The sequence below is a fragment of the Paroedura picta genome, chromosome 8, assembly GCF_049243985.1.
Source record: "Paroedura picta isolate Pp20150507F chromosome 8, Ppicta_v3.0, whole genome shotgun sequence".
NCBI lineage: Eukaryota > Metazoa > Chordata > Lepidosauria > Squamata > Gekkonidae > Paroedura > Paroedura picta.
In genome coordinates, this window is record NC_135376.1 from 321,619 (window position 1) to 340,975 (window position 19,357).

General features: G+C 53.5%; 2 protein-coding genes across 4 annotated transcripts in view; both read left to right on the plus strand.

The window, feature by feature from the left end:
* ACAP2 (ArfGAP with coiled-coil, ankyrin repeat and PH domains 2) overlaps positions 1 to 2,318 on the plus strand; it is a 49,822-nt gene extending 47,504 nt beyond the window's left edge. For all 3 annotated transcript variants that reach the window (XM_077347948.1, XM_077347949.1, XM_077347950.1), the window contains one exon: positions 2,104 to 2,318. In XM_077347948.1, coding sequence (XP_077204063.1) covers positions 2,104 to 2,207 — 104 coding nt within the window. In that variant the 3' untranslated portion in view covers positions 2,208 to 2,318. The remainder of the gene's footprint in view (positions 1 to 2,103) is intronic.
* A 157-nt stretch (positions 2,319 to 2,475) lies between these two features.
* XXYLT1 (xyloside xylosyltransferase 1) lies at positions 2,476 to 16,571 on the plus strand. Its single transcript, XM_077347899.1, has 4 exons — positions 2,476 to 2,841; positions 2,964 to 3,111; positions 3,896 to 4,028; positions 9,513 to 16,571. Exons 1-4 carry the CDS (start codon positions 2,476 to 2,478, stop codon positions 9,907 to 9,909), a joined length of 1,044 nt encoding a protein of 347 aa, XP_077204014.1. The 3' UTR covers positions 9,910 to 16,571.
* Positions 16,572 to 19,357: the final 2,786 nt, after the last annotated feature.

A 19,357-nucleotide genomic window follows, 5' to 3' on the forward strand; every position in this document is an offset into this window, starting at 1 on the left:
CATGTCCTCCCTAAGGGCCTATCCCTGTGCTCTTCTGGGCAGAGGCTTGAGGCGCAACCATGGGGCTCCAGAGCCTGGCTAATGTGTCAGGAAGGCAACTTTGCCCCAAGGAGGTCTGGGTGCTTCTCCCAGACGCCGTTCCATGCATAGAAAAGCGATTAGCAGCTAAACGGGCTCTTTGGAGACCTCAGAAGGACTGGAGAAATTACACAAATAAGTACCTTCACAGAACATTTCTGCAGCTGCCCTGAGGTGTCTCCTCCCCCCACACCTGCACCCAGCTCCTCAGACTTCACGCAGGGTGCCAAAAGTGCCAGGGGAAAGATGCCAGCACCCTCACGCCGTGCCTCAGCAAAGCACCAAAGAGTTGGGTTGGTGCTTGGCATCTGAGGCGGAGAGAGAATCTGTCTTCCAGGCCCAGTGGGATGGGGTGCCCCCTCCAAGCTCCACTCTGCTCCTGCTAAAAGAAGCCCGGGGGAGGAAGAGGCCAGGGCTGCTGCAGCAGGCCATCTGGCCAGGGCAGGGCAGGATGTGTGTGTGTCCGGGCACTTCTGCCAGCCGTGCTGTGCAGGCAGCTGCTCCTGGGTCCGTGGGGGTGGGGCTGGCCTGGCAGGTGGCCAGATGGGGGGGCTGCTGCCTGACTTGCAAGGGTGGCCTCAGAACGTCATGGATGCCACCAGCTGGCTCGGCCCCAGGCTTCCCCCGGGGCTCCAGAGCTACCCGAGCCTCTTCAGGAGCCTTGTTCCCCTGGTGCCACCTTGGAGCTCTGGCTGGTTTCTTCTGTGCTGCAGTTGGGATCTTGCAGTGGTGGGAAGGGAAGGCCCTGAAGGGGGGTGGAGCTCTCATCCATCACGTGACTCTTGAATCCTGCCTTGGGAAGCAGTCCTTTGATGCCCTCCTCTTGGCTGGAGGAATTCTGCTTGGTACTTCATGCAGCCCAAAACAGTGCTCCCCTCCCCCCAAAGGCGAACAGCAGTTCGGGGCTGGTACCGGGCCCTTGGCCCAGTTAGCCTGGCTGCATTCAGAGCTGCAGAGAGGAGAGACAGGCTCTGAGGCGTGGGGGAGACGGAGGCCCTCTCCTGCCCTGGTGCTTGACTTGCTGCTCTGGGAACAGTCCTCCTCCCTAAACACTCACAGTACAGACACCAGGAGCCCCCCCCCCCCCCGAAGGGCATCTTTGGGTCTAGGCAGGGGGCTCAACCTGTAGACTGGGTGGGCATGGGGGCTGGCCTCCCCCCCATTCCTTAGAGCCCCAAAGCCGCCTCACCCTCCTGTTGTAGCGTCTTGATAAAGGCTTCTCCTTTGTTGTGCTGAAATTCTGCCGCTGTCTCTAACGCTGAGCTTTCCCCTCTGTGGCTGCCCTCGAGGGTCCCTCTCCAGGTAGAGTCTGGCGCACCTCTGGGCTCCCAATGCGTGCAGCTCAGGCCCTGGTGCGGGGTGCAGACCGAACCCCTGTGTGTGTGTGTGTGAGGGGGGGGGATGCATGCTGTGGCCTTGGTAGCCCCCCTGGAGGCACCACACCCTCCTTTTCTCACTTGTCTTGCTTATTGGCCTGGGCCGAGAGGAGGACCTGTGGGGTGGTGGGAAGGAGGGCCCAGGACTCTAGAAATGAAGACCACCTAGGGAGGGGCAGCCCTAGAATATTCATAGAGTTGGAGGGGGCCATACAGGCCACCTAGTCCGCCGCCCCCCCCCACTCAGTGTGGGACCAGCAGGGGGAGTGGCCTGAGGGCTACAGGCTTATGGGCATTCTACACAGGGTCCCCCTTCAGCTTCACACCAGGGAGGGGGGGCAGTGGGGTGGGTGCCAACCCCCTTTTCTGAGGAGGCACTATCAGAAGGCTAAGCGGAGGTGGGTGCAGGTGCTGGGGCTTCCTTGCTCTGAAGGGGGTGGGGCATAGGCCGTCACCGACGCCCCACCCCCACCCCCACCCCCAGCAGAAGCGCTGCAATAGGAGCATGTAGATTGGGTGTGCAAGTCCACAGGGGGTGGGGGGAAGTGCGACGAGTTTTATGGGGGTGAAATGCAGGCTGGTTTTGCTGGGCCTGCCCTGGCGGAGGGGGGCCTTCCTGACCCTGTCTCCTTCCCTCCCCCTCTCGCAGGAGATGAAACCTACCAGGACATCTTTCGGGACTTCTCCCAAATGGCCTCCAACCACCCCGAGAAGCTGCGGCGCTTTCAGCCCCCGGAGGCGCCGAAGCCCTGAAGGGTCAGAGAGCAGAAGAGAGAATCTGGACCGTCCCGTTCCACCCCCCAGACCCCCTTTCTTTTTTACACACACACATATATATATATGCCTATAAAGTGGCTTTGCTTACGCGCTTGTCTGGGTGGTCCTTCCTTCGGCGTCTGGCGCTGGGGACCCGGTGGCCCCTCGCCGTCTCGGGCCGCCTCCCTGTAGCCTGGGGGCGGGGGGGGGCCAGCAGAGGTGCTGGGGGCGTGGCGCGGGGCTGGGCGGGGCGTCGGGGCGGGCGATGGGGCGCTGGGGGGGGTGGCGGCGCCGGGGGCGCGTGGGCCCGGCGGCGTGGGCCGCGCTGGCGGCGGGGGCGGCGCTGGCGGTGGGCGCCTTGTACTGGGCGGGGGTCGGCGGGCCGGCCTGGGGGGGCGCCCTGGGGGGGGGCTCGGGCGGCGACGTGCACGTGCTGCTGGTGCTGGCGCGGGCGGAGCGCGGCGGGGCGCTGCGGGCCAAGGGCGAGGCGGCGGTGCGCTCCCTGGTGCGGCTGGCACGGCTGCCCCCCGGCCGCGCGCTCGTCCTCCACCTCCTGGCCGACGCCCCCAGCCAGCCCCTCGGACGGGCCCTCCTGCGCGCCGCCCTCCGAGGAGCCCCCTTCCGCTCCCAGGTAGGCCCGGGCGGCTGGGCGGGCGGGGGTCCTCGGGGAAGCCCCCCCTCCCCTCCCCTCCCCTCCCAGCTGGCCGGCCGCTGACCCCCTCCCCCCTCCCCCGCCGCTCTTCCGGCCCGCAGGTGGTCGTGCACGACGTGGAGGCGGTGACGGCGCGGCTGCTGCCCACCGTGCAAGCCCTGCAGCGGCTCTTCAGCGCGGGCGCCGGCGCCTACTACGGCCACGCCATCTTCTTCCTCTCGGTCGCCCTGCACCGCGCCCTGCCCCACGGTGAGACGGACGGAGGGAGGGAGGGAGGGAGGGAGGGAGAGCACCCCCACCCCACCCCACCCCACCCCCCCCCCGCGACGAGGCCCGGCCTGAGCACTGCTGAGCCCCGGGGTCCCTTTCCGCCTCTGACTGGCCCTCTCTGGGGCAGGGGCGCCTGAAGAATAGCCCGCCCCCGCCCAGCCTTGGTTTTGGGCATATTCAGCCGCCTACCCGTTTGGGGCAGAAGGGGCGGTGAGCCGGGATTTGGACCCAGAATCTTTGGGAAATATGGACATTTTTCTCAGGTGCAATAGACCTAAGTCAGGCCTCCGCCCCCCCACCCCACACACACACACACACACACACACTTTTTTTTGCACGCTCCTAGTTCTGGCCTAGTGCTTCCTGCCAGACCATAACTCTGCCCCCACCCCCATGGCTGCCGTAGAGTCTGGCCAGAGCAATGACCCCTGGCCAAGCTGGCCTCCCTTGGCAGCCCTTTCCTGTGTGGGGGGACCTCACTTCCTACTGCTGCTTCTGACAGACAAATGTGGGAGAGGGGGTGGACACAAAAGGGGGGATGGAGGAAGATGCTGTGAGCATGAGCTACTGGCCTCTGATGTGCGATGCTGACTCCTGGTTGGGACGATGGGTAGAGCCTCAAAGGACCTTGCTAGGGAAACCTAAACCTGCATCAGTTTCAAGGTGGACCTCAAGATGGGCTGCTTGCAGGCCAAAGCCCAATGCTTGGGATGGGGGAGCTGTGAAACATGTGTGGATCACAGCCGCTTCCTTTGTCTTCCAGAGATTTCACGGATCATTCAGGTGGACCTGGACGTGGAGTACCGGGCCAACATCCAAGAGCTGTTTGAAGAATTTGACAATTTCCCGGAAGGAGCTGTGATTGGCATTGCTCGGGAGATGCAGCCTGTCTACAGGTATGTTCCCTCCTAGGGAAGGAAGCAGAATTGACATTGTGGGCTCCTGCAAGGCCCCTACAAAATAAAAAAAAGTTTTGCTTCACCCTCTGCACCAGATTGGGATGCTCTCTATCCCCGTTTAAAACTAAGAAACAGACTTTACAAATAATTTAATTGTGCTCTTTGTTCAGGAGAACCCCTCCTATTCCTTCCTTCTCTCTGTCCCTTCCTCCTTCCTTCTTTCATTCCATCCCTCCCTCCTTCCTTTCTTTTCCTCAGAGTAACCCTAAATACACCAAGGGCAAGTTAGTAGTGTTCCTGGAGGAGAAGGTGCAGAAGTTATAAGACCGCCTGTCCACCCTTTGTTCTATAAACCAGAGTTCTTGGAAGGAACTCATGGAGCACTTTTTAAGGCCCTTCTCGGTCTGGGACCCATCTATCTGAGGGACCGTCTCTCGCCCTATGTCCCTTGCAGGGCTTTGTGTTCAGCTGGTACCCATCTGCTCATTATTCCTGGTGCCAGGGATGCTCACCTGGCCCCCACCTGCTGGAATGAGCTCCCGGAGGAGCTGCAGGCCCTCGGAAAGTTTTCTGCTCTCTGTGGGGCCTGCAAAACGGAGCTCTTCCCCCAGGTACATGGTTGGGGCCAGGGCTAGGGCAGGAGGTATGGGTATTGGTGCCAGACATCTTGGTGTAGGTTGGTCTGCCCTATGCCATCTTTGTAAGATTTATTCTGTACAACGTTTTTGCCATCTGTTGGGGTTGTAATATTGCTGATTGGGGTTTTAATGAGTATTTTCTTGGGTTTAATCGTTGGATTATTTGTTGTGACCTGTCCCAAGCCAGTTTCTGAGAGTGGTAGGCTATAAATCCAATAAATCAATCAATAATAAATAAAAGCAAATAGCCAATGCTTGTAGGGTGAGTGTTAGAAAAGCTAAAACTCAGTATGAGCTTAGGCTAGCAAGAAACACTAAAAACAATTTAAAAAGGGATCTGGAGAGAAGGCAACTCAGAGATTACATGGTAACCATCTTCAAATACTTGAAGGGCTGTGATAGAGAAGATGGCTTAGAGCAGTGGTCCCCAACCCCCGGTCTGGGGACCAGGATCGGTCCGTGGATCAGTCGGTACTGGGCCACGGCTCCTCCTTGTCCTCCTCCCCAGCTGCTGCCACGGGGGCTGCCTGGCCACTCTGCCACTGGCTCACCTTCGGTGCTCTCCAGCGGCTGCCATGGCTGGGGCTCCCCCTCGGTGTGGCACTGCGCAGCTGCTGCTGGCAGCGCCCCTCAGTGGGCAGCGGGAAGTCAGGGGTTCTGGTGGGAAAGCAAGTGGAGCAGGGGCTCAGGTGACGTCCCTCGGCAAAAGACTACCCCCCCCCCCAGGCCTCAGTAAAGTTGCCAAGCGTTGACCTGTCCCCGGTGATAAAAAGGTTGGGGACCACTGGCTTAGAGGGTCAGACCAGAACCAATGGGTTGAAATTAATTCAAAAGAATTTTCGGCTAAACATCTGGAAGAAGTTCCTGACAGTTGTAGTGATTCCTCAGTGGAACAGGCTTAGCAAGAGGTGGTAACAGTAAAATGGGTCATTTGCCAATGTTTGCGAGGTGATTAAACCCTTAAGAACTCTAGGCAGACACAAATAGTAATAGTAAAATAGTAACAATCTTTATTAGAAGGAAAATAACAAAATAGGCAAAAATATCTAGCACACTATAGAGCCTCTTGAGGCACAGGGTGGTAAGGCAGCAGAAATGCTGTCTGAAAGCTCAGGCCGTGAGGCTGGGAGTTCAATCCCAGCAGGCAGCTCAAGGTTGACTCAGCCTTCCATCTGAGGTCAGTAAAATGAGTACCCAGCTTTCTGGGGGGTAAACGGTAATGACTGGGGAAGGCACTGGCAAACTACCCCTTATTGAGTCTGCCATGAAAACGCTAGAGGGCGTCACCCCAAGGGTCAGTGCTTGCACAGGGGATACCTTTACCTTTACCTATCTAGCATGCTAGCAATCAGATAGGAAAAGCAGAGTGGAAAAAAAGTTTCAATACAATTACCGAAATTGAAGAGTAGAGAGGCAGAGAGCAGCAACATGAACCATCGTGAAGGGTGGTCTTTGTGAAGCTTTGTGAAGCCATTGTTTAGATATGGTTTGGGGGAGGGGCCTATGTGATGTAACCCAGGTGAGCACCTGATGGAATTTTCCATGGAGCAAGATGTTGGGCAAGGCCCTGGCCAGGTCAGGGGATGGGTGTTGATGGGCTTGGACAAAGGAGTGAATGGATCTAAGAAAGGGACCCATCATGTCTCAATAGGTCTAGCTGCTGAGGTTGGGGGAGAGATTTCCCCCTGGCAGAGGGGCCAAGCAGGAGTCACAGGTGTGAGAGAAAGGAGTTTGCCTATGAGCCTCTGGGCGAACAGATCTTAGCCAGGCCACTTAATCAGAAAGACAATGGAGTGGAGGAGAAGGAAGAGAATAATGCCTGACTCAGGTGGTATCTGGATTAAGTTAGTCCCAGCAGTGTCTTGTCAGGTTTTTCCAGGGTCTAGCTTTGGCACAAGCCTAGACTATTGCACAGTGCCCCTAGTTGTGGGAAGAACAGTGTGCCAGGCTGAGAGGCAGGGTCCTGCCATCTATAACACCCATGCCTGAGAGGATAGGCCCCCTCTGCTCCACTGCAGTTCTGGTGCCGCCCATTTTGGTGCCATTAAAGACTGGATCCCCCAGCCCCCTGGATAGATTTCCCATTGGGAATAAGGGGGCCAAATCCTCTTGCAGTGCCCCAGAAACCTGAATCCAAGCCCCAAGCCAGTCCTTGGAACCTGGATAACCCTCCCTGATCATCTGACCCGACAGCTATGGGATTTTTTTGTCACACACATCACTGCTGAGGGTGCCAACTCCTGACACTCACAGGCAGTGGGAGGCCTGCCTGTTTGCAGGCTCTGGCAAGCCCTTCGTGCTCAGCCCCCAAGCCTGGTCCTGGGGATGGAGGACGGAGGAGTCTGCAGGGCTCCTGGAAGCAACTCTGCTTTCTGCTGGCTGGAGCGGGCGGGCAGAGGGCTCATTGTCCCAGCCGGACTGGCTATTTTTAGGGGGGCTTTGTTCCTAGGCGGGAAGTGGGGCTGGAGGCCAGCCAAGGCCAGCTGCAGAAATCCGTGCTGTGAGATGGACTCCCACCTGCTCCTTGTTCCTTTGCCCATGCTGGTCGTGGGGCGTGAGTTGCTGTGGCTGCCCGACCTTGGGAGCTGAGGTCAGAATGGCAGCAGCAGAATTTGATTCTGAACAAAAAGCAGCCAGTGGCCTCTGAGCCCCCCCCCCCCCAGGTTTCCCCGCATGGACAATGTCTTCTGCCATCACTTCTTAATGCAGCCCAAAATCCAATTTGCCTTTTTAGCCACTGAATCACACTCCTGAGTCATGTTCAGTATTTGGTAAGCTAAGACCCCGAGATTCTTTTCACACCTACTGCTGCCAAGACAACTCTTGCCCCTTCCATAGTGATGTGTATGGTTTTGCCTTCCTAAATGATGATCTTTACATTTATCTCAATTTAAATTCATTTTATTCATATTTAGTCCAGTTTTCCAGCCTCTCAAGATCACCCTGTATCCTGAATCTGTCTTCTGGTGTGTTTCCTACCCCTCCCAGTTTAGTGTCATCTGCAAATTTAATAAGCACCCCCTCTATTCCTTCATCCAAACCACTTATGAATATGTTGAACAACACAGGGCCCAGGACAGATCCCTGGGGCACTCCACTTGTTACTCCTCCCTAAGAAGATGATGAACCACTAACAAGCACCCCTTGGGTATGATCTTTGAACCAGTTCTTGATCCATCTAACAGTAATAGGATCTATACCAGATTTTACCAACTTATCAGGAAAAAAACTTCACAGAGTAGTTCAGCAGTGGAATAGGAATAAGGAGGTGGTGAGCTCCCCCTCACTGGCAGTCTTCAAGCAAAGGTTGGATGCACACTTCTCTTGGATGCTTTAGGATGCTCTGGGCTGATCCTGCATTGAGCAGGGGGTTGGACTAGATGGCCTGTATGACCCTTTCCAACTATGATTCTATGATTCTATGTGTCAACAAGAATATCATGTAGGACCTTATCAAAGCTTTACTGAAATCAAGATAGGGTATATTTTAGCAGAGGGACAGATGGATTATGTTTCACCCAATGTCTTTTGACTCTTGCTTAACGCCGTGCTGACCCAAATATCGGCTTATGAACCTTGTTCTTTTAATTAATAAAGCGTGGAGCCCAACACCCATGCCAGAACTGCTTTGCATGTATAAATTGCCTCAAGCCCGCTTGTGGGGAGGGGCAGTCTAACAATCAGTCAGTCCATCCATTAGCCTCTCTGAGGGAACTGGATCAACCTGACATGGCAAGGATGGAAATTCTAAGGCTCTTGTGTGAACTGGAACCTCAGTGTGCAGGCGGTGCCTCTTGAGGGACTCAGCCGCGACATGGTGGCCCAGCCCACCGGACTGTCTCACTGGTTGCCTCAGCCGACCTCAGGGCTGCATGACCGGACAGTAGCAACCATTGCCCTGGTTTTCCAGAAGAGGTCCAGAGGGGAGCCTGGCAGTCTCGGGCCGGCTAGCCTAATATCTCTCGCAGGTCAGTTAGCACAAGCTCTTACGAATGATGGCACCACGGGATGCTTTGGGGAACAAAGCCGGCAGGTCTGCAGGCAGAGATGGGTTCTCACAGTAATAACTGCGTGGCGAGAGTGTGCAGAGGTTCTTCTTCCTCTGGGTCGAGGCAGCCTTCTGTCAGCCTGCTGCTGACCTTCTGTGTGGTGTGCCCTTGGGAGGACGTGGGCTTCCTCCGGCCACAGTGACTAGTGCCAGCTGCGCCGTGGAGCAACCTCTGGGTTCCCCGTATCCCCTTCTTCCCAGCAGGCAGGGCCAACGAGAACGGGCCAGCAGGCAAGCGTGGGTGTTGAGGACACACATGCTTCCCACCTCGCTCCGCCCTGGCTCTGCAGGGGCACGTGACGGTATGCTCTGCAGGGCAGGCTCTCTGGGGAATGCCCCAGGACCCGTTATCAGGGGCTGCCCCTGGGGGCTGACTCAGTTCCTCCCGGGCTGGTGTTTGTCCGTTGCCTGGGAAGGCAGGGGGTGAACGTGGCACCCTGTAGACGGAGCTTGGAAGGAACGTTGGAGCCCCGGCCTGCCCACATGGGGACCATGGCGCCTGCAGACCTCCTGGCGGCTTTCTTGCTGGCTGTGGGGGGAGGCAGAGTCCTGGGTGGCAGGCCTTCCTCCTGAGAGGGTCAGCCAGGCTTGAAAGTCCACCAGTGGCACTTCGGCTGCCCTGGAGGTGAAGGGAAACGTGTGGCTGGGTCGCCCAGGAACAGGGCTTGGCCTGGGAAGCCGCTTCCTTGTTGGGGCATCCCACCCAGCAGAGGGGGGTACCTGGGCCCAGCAGGCGCTGGAGTCTCCCCATCCCCCTGCTCCTTGGCTCACCACCTCTCTCCCTCTCTCCCCCAGGCATATCTTTTGGCAGTACCGCCAGGAGCACCCTGGGACTAAAGTTGGGGAGCCTCCCCCAGACGGGCTGCCCGGCTTCAACAGCGGCGTCCTGCTGCTGAACTTGGACGCCATGCGCCAGTCTGCGCTCTACAACCGCCTGCTAGAGCCGGAGGCAGCGTGGCACTTGGCAGAGAAGTACCATTTCAAGGGTCACCTCGGAGACCAGGACTTCTTCACGCTGGCCGGCATGGAGCACCCGGAATTGTTCCACGTGCTAGACTGCACCTGGAACAGGCAGCTCTGCTCTTGGTGGCGGGACCACGGCTACAGTGAGGTCTTTGACCGCTATTTCCAGTGTGAGGGCCCCGTCAAGATCTACCACGGCAATTGCAACACGCCGATCCCCACAGAGTAGTTCACGGGCACTCCCAGGGGCAGGCAAGGCGGCGGTGGGGCTGGGAACGCCCGTGCTCAGCCATTCCATCCCAGTAGCCCTGGCTCGGCTCGAGGGGGGAGGGGGACGGGGCTCTCACCAGGACTGCCACAGCAGTTGCCGGGTGCACAGGGCTTCGTTTCCAGTGGCTGAGCGGGAGCAGCCCCCTGCTGTGGAGCCAGACGGCTTTGCTGTGTCAGAGCCCAGGCTGCAAAGATGTGGGGCTCAGGAGAAGGGTTTTGCCTCTAGGGGCTTTGAGAGGGGCTTTGCCTCTAGGGCTGTCCGCCTATGCCCCCCACCTGCCCTTTGGGAGGAGGGGGGTCATTTCCTTACGCATTGCTGCTCTCATGGGTGGGGGCAGGGGGGAGTGGGGGGAGTCATTCCGCTGTGAACTGAAGGGATCTTCTCCCCAATATTCTTTAAAAGCTTAACGCACCCTCTAGGCCAGCTGGGCATGTGCTGGGAAGTCACCAACACAGGGATGCCACCCAACCAACCTCCTCATGAGTGGCTGGCCGAACACCTCTCCCAATTCCTTGGCTGGGAGCCATGGTGGAATGGCTCCAGCAAAGTCGCCTAAAGGTCAACCCCTTGAAGATGAAGGTCCTGTGTCTGGGTAGGAAAGGACCAGATGAGGAAGCACATCTCCCCACACCTTGACAGGGTGTACCTCCAGGAATTTGGGGGTGATCCTAGACACCTCCCTGAACATGGAGGCTACTCTGGTCACTAGAGTAGCTCAGCAAGCATTTTTCCACCTGAGTCAGGCCAGGCTACCAGCATTCTACCTGGCCCCAGAACACCCAGCCACAACGATCCACACAACAGTCACCTGCAGGCTAGATTACTGTAACTTGTTGCATGTGGGCCTTCCCTTATTCCTGACTTGGAAACTACTGTTGTTCCAGAATTCCGCTGCCTGGTCCTTACTCGGTCCCTGTGGGGAGCCCCGATTCGACCAGTTTTCCAGCAGCTGCACTGGCTGTTGATTGAGTTCCAAATCATGTTTGAGGTGTAGGCCAGAAGCAGTCTGGGACCTGCGTCTCTGAGGGACCACCTCTCCCTATATGCCCCCTGATGAGCGCTTCGCTCAGCAAATTCCAATTTATTGGTGGTCCCTGGCCCCGGGGAGGTGTGCTTGGCCTCAACCAGAGGCAGGGCTTTCTTAGCCCTGACTGCAGGCTGCTGGAATGAGCTACCTATGGGGACCGGGGTCCCTATGGAGCTCCCAGAGTTCCTTTGGGCTGCAAGACAGGCCTCTTCCACCAGGCGTGGGGTTGAGGCCAAGGGCGGCACCCTTGCCACCTGCAGGGGCTCCCTGCCTGATTCGCCGCACCCCAGCTGGGCCAGGGGCTGCAGTTCCTTCAGCGGAAATTCTGCCGCCTCAGGGAGCAAGAGATGGTCGGAGCAATGGCTTAGTTGAATTTGTATGTTTTTATTTAATTTGGGGTTTTATGTACCATTTTGTTGTAAGCCACTCCAAGAACACTTGAAGAGGGGCAGCCAAAAAATCTAATTAATAAATAAGATAAATAAGGTTTAAAGCACAAGTGCACAAGGTCGCCTGAATGGGCTGGGCGGCCGGGAGCAGCGCCCCACTGCTCAGCTGTTTTTGTGGGGACAGAAGGGACCTGCCTTCTGCTCCAGGCACAAATGGCCACAAAGTGCTGTAAAGATTTGTGGAATTTCTTCTGTTCACAAACCATGGGCAGGGCAAGATTAGCGATTTAGCTTTGTGGCTCCATTTGCGCCCATCCCTGGCTGAGAGCAACCTGCCCGTTTCCGGTTCTTCCAGTGCAGAGTCGGCCCCAGATCTGTCATTGGACCAGCAAAAGTCTTGGACCAAGTCAGTTGCTGATGGGCCCCATTTAAACACATACAGGCGTTATAGGATTACAGACCCTGCTGGAACAGGAACTGGGTGCGATCCGGCCCATGCTCCCAACTGCAACCTAGGCTCCCTCCCTGGTGGAGGAGGTGCCGTTGGACTGGTTGAGCACTCCTGCTCCCTCTCCTGCCACATCTGGGGCAGCCATAAGGTGATGCTCCTTCAGGGAGCTGGGGTCAGGACCCCCAGGGAGAGAGGCTGCACCTGGACTCTGTCTGGGGAGTAGGAAGGGTGAAGCACCATCTTCTGGGGCACCTCTTCTGCACAACCCCCATTCTGGGTTGCTTAATGAAGTGTGTTCACAACGGCCAAGAAGGCAAGTCTCTTCTGTGGTGTGGGCACAATTTCTCTCAGAGACCCAATCAAATCCAAGTTGAGGGCTCCTTGAATACGAAACAGCCATGTTCACAGAGCGGGCAGGGTGGGGGGAATCACTTGGGGCTGCTGCTCTGCCCTTGGGGGCTCCAGCCAGGCCAGCCTCTGCCTGCTCTCCTGTGGGTCACATTTGATGTTGACAGAAATGCCACCCCCTCGACCCTGCAGCTCGGTCCCCAACCCCCACCTGGGTGCGTTGGCTGGGCAGCAGGGCCCTTGTGGGGCAGGACAGCTGCTGCTGCTGCTGCCTCTTTGCTGATGGCCCCCGATGGGCTTGGTGATAGGAGCTGCAGTGTTCTGGATCTCTGGGGATGTGCTCTGTGTCTCTCTCAACGCAATGGGAAAGCATAAGAGTCCCAGTCAGGAGGAGATGGAACTCCAGCATGGCTTGGTCCAAAGGATGGAGCAGCCAACTGACAATGAGACAGGGGAGCTCCAGGGGGCTAGAGAGAGCACAGGTGGCATGGCCATTTCAGAGATCCGAGGGGAGTGGAATACGCTGGCTCCTGGGCAGGAGCGCTACAGACAGGGCAGGGGAGGATGTGTTGGGGCCAGAATGGGTCTGCTCATCAAATAATGGGGTCATATAAGCTAGAAACCAGGAAGGGAACAAACTCTGCAGAATTACTGAGATGGAGATACTGGGCTCTGAAGTTTGCATAAATGTGCTGCCTGAAATTATCACTGCCCCAGATCAAAATTATGAGATGGATAGAAAGGTAAATAAGGGAGATGACTGGGGGGAGGCATCATTCTGGGTGATTTCAACAGCCCTCATGGTGGCACATGCTGTGGAAATCAGGTTTCTAGACCTCATGAATGACTGCATTGGCACAGTTGGTCACAGAGCAGGTTGGAGGGGCAGAAACTCTGCACTTGGCTCTCAGTGTGGCTGAAGACCTTGTGGGAGATGAGGGAAAGGCAGGCAAAGGGAGGAGGACGCTGAGGCATTTGAACACCCCTTTGAACTCTTCTGGCTACATCATTTTTCCTTCCGCTTGCCCAAAGGATCACCCTGCCCCGTATAAAAAATGGGAGGGGTGCCATGGCAGCCTTTGAGATTGCTCCCCATCTGGGGCTGACCTGGCGGGTAGCCCAGTTGAAGAGGGTGGGGACGGTTGCCTGGCCTCACCACACTACTGATCAGGGTAGAATCCTAGAGTTGAAAGGGACCTCCTGGGTCATTTAGTCCAACCCCCTGCAAAATGCAGGACACTCCCAATCCTGTCGCTCATCCACTGTCACCTGCCACCCCCTTGAACCTTCATAGGATCAGCCTCTCCGTCAGATGGCTCTCCAGCCTCTCTAAAAATCTCCACCCACCACCTCTCGAGGAAGCCTGTTCCACTGAGAAACCGCTCTCACTCAGATGGAATTTATTTTGCATTAATTTTATCCCATTCTGCTTCATCCCTCCGGGGCAAGACAAAGATGGCTATCAGAATCCTTCTCAGTCATCTCCTCTCCAGGCTAAACAGACCAAGCTCCCCCAACCTTTCCTCATACGTCTTGGTCTCCAAACCCCTCAGCATCTTTGTTGCCCTCCTCTGGACACGTTCCAGTTTGTCAACACCCCTCTCCATCGGAAGTGCCAAAAACTGAGCACAGTACTCCAAGTGAGGCTGAACCAGAGCAAAGCGGTACCATCACCTCCCGTGATCTGGACACAATACTCCGTTTGATGCAGCCCCAAATCCTATTTGCCTTTTTAGCCACCGAGTCACACTGCTGACTCGTGTTCAATGTATGGTCTACTAAGACTCCTAGATCCTTTTCATACATGCTACTGCTAAGACAAGTCTCCCCCATCATATATTGGTGTATTTGGTGTTTCCTACCTAAATTCAGAAATTTACATTTGTCCCTATTGAACTTCATTTTATTTAGCTCACTTCTTGAGCCTATCAAGATCATCCTGAATTCTGATTCTGTCTTCTGTTGTGTTTGCTTCCCCTCCCAGTTTAGTATCGACTGCAAATTTAATAAGTACCCCCTCTAATCCCTCATCCAAATCACTTATAAATATGTTGAACAACACAGGCCCCAGGACAGATCCCAGGGGCACTTCACTTGTCACTCTTCTCCAAGAGGATGTTGAACCATTTACAAGCACCCTTTGGGTACAATCTGTCAACCAGCTATCAATCCACCTGACAGAATTAGGATGCATAGTGCATTTTACCAACTTGTCAACAAGAATATAATGTGAAACCTTATCAAAAGCATGACTGAAATCCAGATAAACTATGTCCATGGCATTCCCCTGATCCAGCAAGGTGGTCACTTTCTCGAAAAAAGAGCTAAGGTTGGTCTGACATGACTTGTTCTTGCAAAACCCTTGCTGAGTCTTAGAAATCACAGCTCTCAGTTCCAGCTGCTCAAGGGCCGATTGATGATTTGTTATAAAATTTTGCCAGCTATAGATGTCAAGCTGGTCAGTAATTGCCAGGATCCTCCTTTTCCCCTTTCTTGAAGATAGGGACAACATTTGCCCGCCTCCAATCATCTGGCACCTCACCTGTTCTCCAAGAAGTATTAAAAAGGATGGACAGAGGTTCAGAGATCTAAATATCTACAAGTTCTTTCAGCACCCTTGGAGCATTTTTACAATGGCCCCAATTCACCTCTAAAACAGCAGCATCTCCAGGTCAGGCCCAGAGAAGGAAGAGAGTTATTAGACATGTAGAAGGTGCGGGGGTGCGGTGCTGTGCTGTGCGGTAGGAAATGTCAGCTCAGTGTGTGGCAGTGGTAAAGCATCCATTTTGGGGATTGGGAAGGCCTGCTAACAAGTCCCGGGTGCCCATAATTCTAGTAAGACTTGCAAATAAATGAACTTTTTAATGTGATTGATGAATGTGCAGAAATTCCAGCTAAGTAGAGAACAAAACCAGCCCCAGCAAGGAAAAGAAACGTTTCCTACATGGTCAGAAGAGGCATATTGTGGTGAAAATGCCTTGGAGCTAGCAGGCACTGGATGAGTGCATCAAGTCAAAGGGGAGAGGCAGAAAGCCAGTCTGAGGAGAAACTAGAGCAATACAGTCTGGAAGTGCATCAAATCTGGACAGTGGAACTTCCTGTCATGTGACAGACACTAGAGGAAGTTCAAAACAAGAGTGTCTGTCTTGGGAACAGGAAAGCTCACTAGCCAGAGAAGGGATGCTGTGCTCCAAAACACCACAAGGAGGGGCAAATGCAGCTCCAATGAAAGAAGTGGATTATTCTGGGTCAAGCAGGGGTGTAAACTGGACCGAGCTTTTATTCCAACCCCAGGTTGATTCAGTCCCTGCCCTCTACACAGAATGAGATTTCTGTTTTGGTTTGGGGCGATTTAAATTTTCCTTCTGCAGCAAGAAGGATTGATCGGGAGTGACCCTACCTTTATTGTGCGATATCTTGGAGTGCTTTTAATGCTTAATATATTTTAAAATCGCATTGTTTTGAATGAATCCATGATTGGCCACAGGTGGTCATGTGACAAGACTGCCTTAAAGGAGAGGCCCCTAATTTCTCTCAACTTCTGTTGGTCTTGGATTTTTTTTTCTGCCTTCTTCGATCCTCTTCCCCCCCTCCCCTTCAAGAAAAGAAAGGATTTTTTCCTCCCTCCTCTGACTTCTTGGATCCTCTCCCCCCCCTTCAAGAAAAAGAAAGAGTCTCCATTTGCCTCCTCCCCCCTCTTCTGAGCCTCCCTAACCACGTGCAGAACACTTTCCTGTTTCAATTGGGGGGGGGGGAGGAAGACTCGAGTTCAAATTGATCTGAATTCAACAGGACTGATGATGGAATAAACAAAGTAAGTGCAGACTCTGCCCAGCTGAAGGGGCACAAGCCCATAACCCGTTCTGCTTGCTGCACCCAGGCTCGGGCAATAAAGCCCAGCGGTCCACAGGGAGGTGAGAGGAGAGCGAAGCACCCCCGCCACAGGAGCACTCCAAGAGAGCATGGCCGGCTGGAAGCAAGAACCAGGGCGAAGGAAGGGGGGAGCCTTCAAAACAGCATCTTTAAAAAGTGCATAAGGGGGGGACCAGCTACAACCCCCCCCCCGGACACACACGCACCCCCCGTGAAAGATTCCCGAAGCCAATGATACGGCAGCGGCTGAGCCTGCTAGACAGCAACTGGCATGTTCTGGTATTTCCGTCCCTTTGTTCGATTGGCAGCTTCATGCAAGAAAGAGCGGAAGCACAGTCACCTGGGAAGGGGGCAGGAAATGCCTTGCTGGCGGCTCCCCATTTGCTCCCCATTTGGCTTCCTGCTTCTAGATTTGGGGTAGACTTTTGGGGTGGTATTTGATTCTTTTGTAATTTTCTCATTTGTTTTTTGCATCTTGGTGTATGTATTCTATGTAATTGTATATGCCTTCTCAATAGACTTTTCAAACGTTTTCCCCATGGTGCCCCCCCTCCTTCTCTCTAAGTTCACCAGCCCCTGCTATGAATGGCATACAGCATCTCTACAAAAGTTGTTGTTGTTGTTATGTGCGAAGTCGTGTCCGACCCATCGCGACCCCATGGACAATGATCCTCCAGGCCTTCCTGTCCTCTACCATTCCCTGGAGTCCTTTTAAGTTTGCACCTACTGCTTCAGTGACTCCATCCATCCACCTCATTCTCTGTCGTCCCCTTCTTCTTTTGCCCTCGATCACTCCCAGCATTAGGCTCTTCTCCAGGGAGTCCTTCCTTCTCATGAGGTGGCCAAAGTATTTGAGTTTCATCTTCAGGATCTGGCCTTCTAAAGAGCAGTCAGGGCTGATCTCCTCTAGGACTGACTGGTTTGTTCGCCTTGCAGTCCAAGGGACTCGCAAGAGTCTTCTCCAGCACCAGAGTTCAAAAGCCTCAATTCTTTGACGCTCGGCCTTCCTTATGGTCCAACTTTCGCAGCCATACATTGCAACTGGGAATACCATAGCTTTGACTAAACGCACTTTTGTTGGTAGGGTGATGTCTCTGCTTTTTAGGATGCTGTCTAGATTTGCCATAGCTTTCCTCCCTAGGAGCAAGCGTCTTTTAATTTCTTTGCTGCAGTCCCCATCTGCAGTGATCTTGGAGCCGAGGAAAATAAAATCTGTCACTATCTCCATTTCTTCCCCATCTATTTGCCAGGAATTGAGAGGGCCGGCTGCCATGATCTTTGTTTTCTTGATGTTGAGTTTCAAGCCAACTTTTGCACTCTCCTCCTTCACCCGCATCAACAGGCTCTTTAGTTCCTCTTCACTTTCTGCCATTAGAGTGGTATCATCTGCATATCTGAGGTTGTTGATATTTCTCCCTGCAATCTTGATCCCAATTTGTGACTCCTCTAATCCCGCCTTTCTCATGATGTGCTCCGCATACAAGTTAAATAGGCAAGGCGACAGTATACAGCCTTGCCGAACTCCTTTCTCAATTTTGAACCAATCCGTGATTCCATGTTCAGTTCTCACTGTTGCTTCTTGACCTGCATATAAATTTCTCAAGAGACAAATAAGATGCTCTGGTATTCCCATCTCTTTAAGAACTTGCCACAATTTGTTGTGCTCCACACAATCAAAGGCTTTAGCATAGTCAATGAAGCAGAAGTAGATGTTCTTCTGGAACTCCCTAGCTTTTTCCATGATCCAGCGTATGTTGGCAATTTGATCTCTAGTTCCTCTACCTCTTCGAAATCCTGCCTGTACTTCTGGAAGTTCTCGGTCCACATATTGCTGGAGCCTAGCTTGTAGGATTTTGAGCATAACTTTGCTAGCATGAGAAATGAGTGCAATGGTGCGGTAGTTTGAACATTCTTTGGCATTGCCCTTCTTTGGGATTGGAATGTAAACTGACCTTTTCCAATCCTGTGGCCATTGCTGAGTTTTCCAAATTTGCTGGCATATTGAGTGTAGCACTTTTACTGCATCGTCCTTTAAGATTTTGAATAGTTCAACTGGAATGCTGTCACCACCACTAGCTTTATTGTTGCTCAGACTTCCTAAGGCCCATTTGACTTCACATTCCAGGATGTCTGGCTCCAGGTCAGTAACTACCCCACTGTGGTCATCAGGGATGTTAAGCTCGCTCTTGTATAGTTCTTCTGTATAATTTTGCCACCTTTGCTTAATCTCTTCTGCTTCTGTGAGGTCCCTACCATTTTGGTCCCTTATCATACCCATCTTTGCATGAAATGTTCTCTTCATATCTCCAATTTTCTTGAAAAGATCTCTGGTCCTCCCCATTCTATTGTTTTCTTCTATTTGTTTGCACTGTTCATTTAAGAAGGCATTCTTATCTCTTCTAGCTTTTCTCTGGAATTCTGCATTCAATTGGGTGTATCTTTCTCTTTCTCCCTTGCCTTTCACTTCCCTTCTCTCCTTAGCTATTTGTAAAGCTTCCTCAGACAGCCATTTTGATTTCTTGCATTTCTTTTTCTTTGGGATGGTTTTAGTTGCTACCTCTTGTACAATGTCGCGAACCTCCGTCCATAGTTCTTCAGGCACTCTGTCTATCAGATCTAATTCCTTAAATCTATTTGTCACCTCTACTGTATATTCGTCGGGGATATGATTTAGTTCGTACCTGAGTGGCCTAGTGCTTTTCCCTACTTTCTTCAATTTAAGCCTAAATTTTGCAACAAGAAGCTCATGATCTGAACCACAATCAGCTCCTGGTCTTGTTTTTATTGCCTGTATAGAACTTTTCCATCTTTGGCTGCAGAGTACATAGTCAATCTGATTTCTGTGTTGACCGTCTGGTGATGTCCATGTGTAGAGTCGTCTCTTGGGTTGTTGGAAAAGAGTGTTTGCTATGACCATTGTATTCTCTTGACAAAATTCTACCAGCCTGTGCCCTGCTTCATTTTGTACTCCAAGGCCAAACTTGCCTGTTATCCCAGTTATCTTTTGGCTTCCTACTTTAGCATTCCAATCCCCCATGATGATAAGCACATCATTTTTTGGCGTTGCTTCTATAAGGTGTTGTAGGGCTTCATAGAACTGATCAACTTCATCCTCTTCAGCAGCAGTGGTTGGGGCATAGACCTGGATCACTGTGATGTTGAATGGTTTGCCTTGGATTCGAACTGAGATCATTCTGTCATTTTGGGGATTGTATCCCAAGACTGCTTTTCCTACTCTCTTATTGATTATGAAGGCTACTCCATTTCTTCTGCGAGATTCTTGTCCACAGTAGTATACCTGATGGTCATCTGAATTAA